Source organism: Peromyscus californicus, unplaced genomic scaffold (genome assembly GCF_007827085.1).
Source record: "Peromyscus californicus insignis strain IS unplaced genomic scaffold, ASM782708v3 Scaffold_4__1_contigs__length_199733344, whole genome shotgun sequence".
Taxonomy (NCBI): Eukaryota; Metazoa; Chordata; class Mammalia; order Rodentia; family Cricetidae; genus Peromyscus; species Peromyscus californicus.
Genome location: NW_026294562.1, coordinates 59,672,519 through 59,679,280, shown reverse-complemented (window position 1 = coordinate 59,679,280; position 6,762 = coordinate 59,672,519). Strand labels below are relative to the sequence as shown.

Below are 6,762 nucleotides of genomic sequence, written 5' to 3'. Positions count from 1 at the left end.
CAGGTGGAGTTCGAGGCCAGCCTGTCTACAAAGTGAATTCCAACACAGCCACAGATACACAGAGAAATCCTGTCTCAAAACAAACAAATAAACAAAAAACTCGAAACAAAAAAAACAAACAAAACAAGCCTTAGAATCCTTAAACCTCAGAATTCCAGTCTGCCCACATGCCACCTACCACCTCAGGACACAGTGTCCACTTAAACCCTACCAGGAACAAGGGGGCTCATCCCCTGGGGTTGGTTGTTTGACTATGTAAGGATCTGTGGGAGGAGGTCTTTGAAATGGGGCAGAAGGGTCCTGGGCCCCCGCTGATCACTTCTGCTTTTAGGAAAGCTCCCCCCTCACCCCTGTTTGCTTTAAGAGAAAACTCCTTGTAAGGAAAAACAACTCTAGCCCCCAAGACTTCCTAAGGAGAAAGGGGAACCCCTCCTGGTCCTGACTTCTAAGGCCTAGCTAGAAGGTATGTGGCACCTCCATCTTCACGGCATTCCCATAGCCAGAGAGGCCCAGGAACGATGGTACTTGCTTAGGCAGGGACTCAGTGTCTGTCACTCTGCCTTTTTAGGTATGTCCTCCGGCAAAACCTTTGGGGAAGGAATACACCTGTCTCAGGCCCTAGCACCTGACTACCTGCCTACCTGACACAGACTTTGAGCCCCTTACAGAGAACACAGGCAGGTGGGGGGTCGGAGTTGACACCTGGCAGATGACTCAGAGAGGACAGGTGTCTGATGAGCTCCAGGCTTCATACCAACGCCACAGCTCTGGGCCCTGCTGCTCCATCACTGGAGACAGCCAGGCCTGCCTCCCATTTGTGACAAAAAGACACACACAGTGCGCTAGCCCTGTTTCTAAACACTGGACAGGAGGGCTGGTAGCCGGACTGTCAAGCCTCTGTGGCCCAGTGATGGGGGTTGTGGAGGAGCAAACAGTCAACCATCGGGACAGATGGTATACGGGTGGGAGGGGACAATGGAAGCAGCCACCTCAGCGGACAGAGCAACTGCTCAGATGTCCAGGAGGTGCCGGTTAGTGAGTGAACTCTGAGCAAGCATGGCCACCAGCCCTATCCTTCCCAAGCCACACCCAGGAGCAAAAGGTAGCCAAGCCACACCCAGAGTACTTCCTGACCTGCAGAGGCTGTGAACCCCACTGGCAGGTGACAGTTCATTCAAAGGCAGTTTGAATGGTTCCTGGGACGCGGAGAGGGAATGACATTGGATGGGAGACCCTTTCACTCCCACCCTTCTACGCACATACCCCAGCAGGAACTATACGGACCACGCAAGTTAAAAAAGATAAATGGCAATGTTTATTTGGAATGAAAATACTGTATAAAAAAATATTAAAACGGAACGGTGGGTTGACAGTTGAAGACCATCAAGATAAATACAGTCCAATAAGTTAGCGCACCCGCACAGCGGGGCGAGGCTCAGCAAGCACGGGAAAAATCTTCGGCGAAGAGCAGTAGCCGCGTCGCCCGGGGCATCTCCTGGGCTCCTGGGATCCTGTTTGACGCGGCCGCGTGGGCTGGTTCCCGGCTCGACTGGTCTCTGTGGGAAGAGGACTGAGTCAGGAGCTGTCCTAGAGCAGGTCGGGGTGCAGCCTATAAGCCTCCAAGAGGGGCGAGAGATTCCCGCCTTGCGTCCCAGGTGCCCTCTCCAAAGCGTCTCCAAGGAGCTAGGCTCCCCGTACCCTCTCCCGTAGCTTTTGGAATCGAAGTTTTCCCCCAGTGGGCGGTATGACCCCCATCTACACACCCCCATACCCTGTACTCACCAGTGCGGACGAAGGCGGCACTCACCACGGACTCGGGGAGCGCGGCTCTTCGGACTCCTCCTGCTCTTCAGACGCGATGGGAAGGAGACGGTGGCGGCGGAAGCCTTCCAACGCCCGACGGTTCTGGTACTCGATCAACGCCAGGGTGATGAACGCGTTCCAGCAGCTCTCTTCGGTGCAGCGGAAGTCGATCTCCTTATAGTCAATGGTGACGATGGTGAAGTACACATGCTTGCGGGTGTGCTCCACGCAGTCCACCTTGAGGATGGAGTGGAAGCGCAGCTCCTTAGCTCGCTCGCTGCTCCGGGAGAAGAGGCGCAGGCGGTCGTCGGTGAGCACGCCGCGCTTCTTCTTCCAGAGCTGCAACAGGCTGTCGCTTCGCTTCTCCAGCTGCCCCTCGCGAAGAATCTCGCCGGGGGTCGTCGTGAGTTTCGAAGCCATTGGGAAAGGATGGATGTATCAAACGCGCTCGTTCTGCGGCCGGCGGGCCGCGGCATGGGCCTTATAAGGACTCCGCCCCACGTCCCAGCCACGCCCCGCAGCTGGGCACTCTCCTACCCAAGCTCCCTGGGCTGCCCCCCACCTACCGCTCCTGGCTGCCCCTTACCCACTGCCTGGGGCTGCAGCTTATCGGAGGCTGAAGGGGGTGGGGGGTGGGGGGCTGCTCGGCGCCTCTCTGACGGGCCCCAGAGCTTTCCCTCCAGCCCCAACGTCCCAGCTGCCTGTTGGAGTGACTCGCGGTCCCCTCCCCTCCCCTCCCGGGTGCCGGCCCGGCCTGCCTAGGAATGCGCGGCCGCGGCCCCTGCTCGCAACTCACAGGCGGGAAAGACCTAGGGAGCACCCCGACCCCTAGACGGGACCACAGTGCCCAGAATCCCACTCACTGAGAGACCCAGAGCTCCTGGTTCACGACAGTCACGGACCCACGGGTTCTTTCCTAGCCCCGGCAGCCGTCTCCTCCCAGCTTGGGCGCGCATCCAAAGGCCACCCACTAGATCGCGTTGGGAAGTGGCCCTGCCCCAACGGGCTTTATTACTCATATTGCTCCCCGGAGTTGTGCCTCGAAGGAGTTCTCTGAGTTTCTTTTCCCTTCTGTAAAATGGGACAATGACCTTTATCAGGTTTTAGTTAGGCAGTGCGGAAGGGAGAAGGGGGAACAGCACCCCGCAATGCTCAGCCATGTGAACAGAGAGGCCTGCCTCCTTTCTGGGGCCCTTGTGTGCCCCAACCTGAGCAACAGACACCTCGGGCTGCGACCCTACAACCCCGACTTGCAGGAAGTTCAGAGGGGTGGCTAACAAAGCTAGCTTGGAGAATGTGGGGACCGACCTAGGGGACAGGGGTGGCGGGGGCGGCTGAGTCATCGCCTTTCAGTGCACGGTTTTATTTATCATCTGCTTTTAAAGGTTTAATAGCAGCAGGAAGCGGACGCTGCTCCTCCAAGATTCCCAGGGATGGGGGGAGGAGCTGGACGAGGGACCCCAGAGAGTCCCCCATAGGTATGGGATGGGAGGCAGAGGTGCTGGGATGGGATAGGGAGCAGGAGGGGGGGGTGTGCAAGGAAAAACCCCTGGCTATTGGAGAGCTAGACAGCCTGCGTCTAGGCCGGCTGGCTCCCAGTGAAAATGCAAGCCCCTCCATTTAAACAACTAAAATTAAGACTGACAGCCAGCCTAAAAGTCCAGTTCCGTGACCTGGTGTGATTCTGAGGCAGGTATATCCCGCAATGAGGAGGCTGAGGCAAGAACGGCCAATCTAGGTCAGTCTGAGTTTTATAGTGAGATCAAGACTACCCAGAACCACATAGCAAAAAAAAATAAAAAAATAAGGGCCCTGAAGAGATGGCTCAGCAGTTAAGAGTGCTTGCTGCTCTTTCAGAGGATCAAAGTTTGGTTCCTGCTTCCAATTGGGTGGCCCACGACCATCCACCCAGCTCCAGGGAAACATGTTGCCCTCTCCTGCCCCCACCCCCAACACACAAAAACATATACATTAAAATAAAAATAAATCTTAAAAATAAAAAGAAATTTGGTAGTGGCCCAGTGGGCTCAGGGGTTAAGAATGCTTGTTGCTTTTCCAGAGGACCTGGGTTGGGTTCGCAGCATCCACAGGGTGGCTGAGATCCACAACCCCATGGGATGTCCTCTTCTGACCCACGTCGTGCACATGCATATGTGTAGGCAATACACTCGAACACATAAAATGAACGAAAATTAAAAATTTTAAAATATAAACTGGGCAGTGGTAGTGCACGCCTTTAGTCCCAGCACTCAGGGAGGCAGAGGTAGGTTGGTTCTCTGTGAGTTCAAGGCCAGCCTGGTCTACAGAGTGAGTTCCAGGACAGCCAGAGAGCTACACAGACTCTCAAACAACAACAACAACAACAAGTTAAAATATTAATATAAAAACAAAAAGAGAGGGCTGGTGGAAAGATGGTTCAGTGGTTAGAGACAGTTGCTCTCAACCTTGACGGCTTGAGTTTAATCCCCAGTATCAATATGGTGGAAGAAGAGGACCTGAGTCCCTCAAATTGCCCTGTGACTTTTGTGCACGAATGTGCACACACAGAGAGATCAAAATAGTGTAAAATAAAAATCTTTTTAAATTGAAAAATGACAAAGAAATCCTGGAGCCACCCACGGACTCTCACTGTGGGTTCCACAAGCCCCTTTCCCCAGCGCACACAGAACCCCTGCCTTTCAAGGTCCCTGAGGAAAAAGGAGCTTCACAAGCTCTGCCCAGGGCCCTCAGGGGTGTGTGGAAGAACAGAAGGGTCCAGCATACCTGTGGAAGAAGAAGAACAATACAGAAACAGGTAGGCAGTCAGCCAGCCCTGCCTGCTCAGATAAGAGCAATCCAGAAGGTGGATGGGAGGGTGCTCTGGGGACCCTTGGGTAAGATAGGTGGAGAGTCCACACCGAAGGAATCCCAGCTGACTAGCCAACATCAGGCTGAAAGAACTCCCAGAGGGGGACCGCTCTCCGCTCTCCGTGGTGTCCCTTCTCCAGGCTGCTTAGCCACGTGGTGGCCTGAGCTGCCTCTGCTTGTGCTTCCAGGAGGTGAAGCCGCGGCAGCCACGAAAGAGGCCACTCTAGAAAGTGGAAGTTAGGAAAGGAACTAACAGCTGCCCTGGATCCTCTTTCCCATCATGCTCTGTTCTCCATGCTCCACACTGCTCCTCGCTGCCAGACTGAGTGCTGGGGAGGCAGGAGGGAGTGAGCCCCTTCTCGGCAGAAGCACTGCTGGTAGATGGTAGTGTGAGAATAGGGGCAGGGATCTGGCACTTATGGGGACCTTGGAAGGGTCCCCCAAAGAACATGGAGGGCCTTTTGCTACCCAAGTACTAGGCACTGTGTGCCCAGCTTCCACCACCATCCCAGAGATCCAAACAGAATATTCTAACCTGTGTCACTGGAGAAGAAAGAAGTGCAAGGGACCGAGGGCCTGCACGGCCCCAGGGCAGGGGAGGAGGGTGAGCACTTAAAGACCAGGGCAGGGGCAGATGATCGAGGCTGGAATCCAGCCACCCAACTCCTCTCTTTACCCAGAAGCCCTGCTGTTCTCTGGAAGTTAGGGATGACCTAGTGGACAGGGTCCTGCCGTGGAGAAAGAAGTGGGGAAGGGAACTGGGAGGCTTAGCACAGGACACAGAAAACCCTGTGTATGGCATCCTCTCGAGGGCTTCCTGTCCAAACCGTCCAGGCCCCTCAGACAAAGTCAAGACTGGGTGTGGGGTGTGACAGCTTCTGGTAAACTGGTATCCAGATAAGTAGAGCTGACCAACAACGTCAGACCCTCTGTCAACAGACAGCCCTTGGCTGGTCACCCAACAGCTGATAGACACCCTGTGCTCTAGCATGGCCAAGTCAATGAGAACTGAGTTGGTACCTTGGGCTGTGCTCTTGGGAAGGTACAGACTTTCTTAGTGACATCCTAGGGAATACCTGCCCAACACAGGTACTCAGAAAGAGCAGAGTTATGTCAGGGTTATACTGCTAGGAAGGTCCCGTCCCCAACCCCCAGAGGCCATCTGAGTCCCCTGAGTAAGAGGACTGAGGTGCCTGTTTCTGTTTCTCAGGTTGTTGGGGCAGGCATCAGGGGGAAGCAAGCTCTGACTCAAGAGCCCAAGTGAGAGGCCTGGGACCCCAGGCTGTCTTGTTGTATGTTGAGACAGGGTCTCATGCAGTTCATGACAAAACAAGGCTTTGAACTTGTGTAGCCGAGGACAAGCGTAAACCTTTGATCCCCCTGCCTCCACTTGTCAAGTGCTGGTTGGTATTACAGGTGTTCCAGACCACTCCTGGTTTTATACAGAGCAGGTCAAACCCGGGCTTTGATCATGCTAGGCAAGTGCTCTGCTAACAGAGCTCCAGTCCCCAGCACCCTCTTCCAATTGTCTCTTCATCTATAATTGTCTGTGTGTGTGCACAGGTGTGCCCGTGCCACAGCACATGGAGGTAAAGGGACAAGTTTCAGGAGTTTGTTCTCTCTTTCCAACATGGGTTCTGGGAACCAAACTCAGGTCATCCGACATGCATAGCAGCTGCTCTTTCTTGTGGAGCTGCCTTGCAGCCCCCTCAGCCCCTTTTATATAATTTCTTTTTGAACATTTTTTTTTTTAAAAAAAATTAAGGGCTGGAGAGATGGGTCAGGGTTAAGTGCACAGTCTGCTTTTGCAGAGGAGCCAGGTTTGGTTCCTATTATCTACATGGCAGCTCCCAACCATTTTTAACTCCCGTTCTAGGGGATCTGGCACCCTCTTCTGGCCTCTTCAGGTACTGCATAAATGTGATGCACAGATGCATATGCAAGCACTCGTACAACATAGAATCAAAATATTTTTAAAGAACCTTTAAAATTAATTCAATTAATTAGTTAATTGATTATGTGGTGCTGGACATCAGACCATTGGCTTTGTGGGCCAGGCAAGAGCGCTACCTTCTATTGAGATATACCTCAGACCCTGCCACCCTTTTTTTA

The 6,762-nt window shown here is 53.8% G+C and overlaps 1 protein-coding gene across 1 annotated transcript; it reads right to left on the bottom strand.

Annotated features, from left to right (window-relative positions):
• Positions 1–1,435: 1,435 nt before the first annotated feature.
• On the bottom strand, positions 1,436–2,223 carry Phlda2 (pleckstrin homology like domain family A member 2). The gene is made up of 3 exons (XM_052760107.1): positions 1,808–2,223; positions 1,699–1,710; positions 1,436–1,556 (listed from the first exon to the last, which is right to left on the bottom strand). The coding sequence occupies exons 1-3, from the start codon at positions 2,221–2,223 to the stop codon at positions 1,436–1,438; spliced, it is 549 nt and encodes a 182-aa protein (XP_052616067.1).
• Positions 2,224–6,762: the final 4,539 nt, after the last annotated feature.

Coding starts and splice junctions, on each gene's coding strand:
- Phlda2 (XM_052760107.1), bottom strand. CDS start 2,223: ATGGCTTCGAAACTCACGACGACCCCCGGCGAGATTCTTCGCGAGGGG.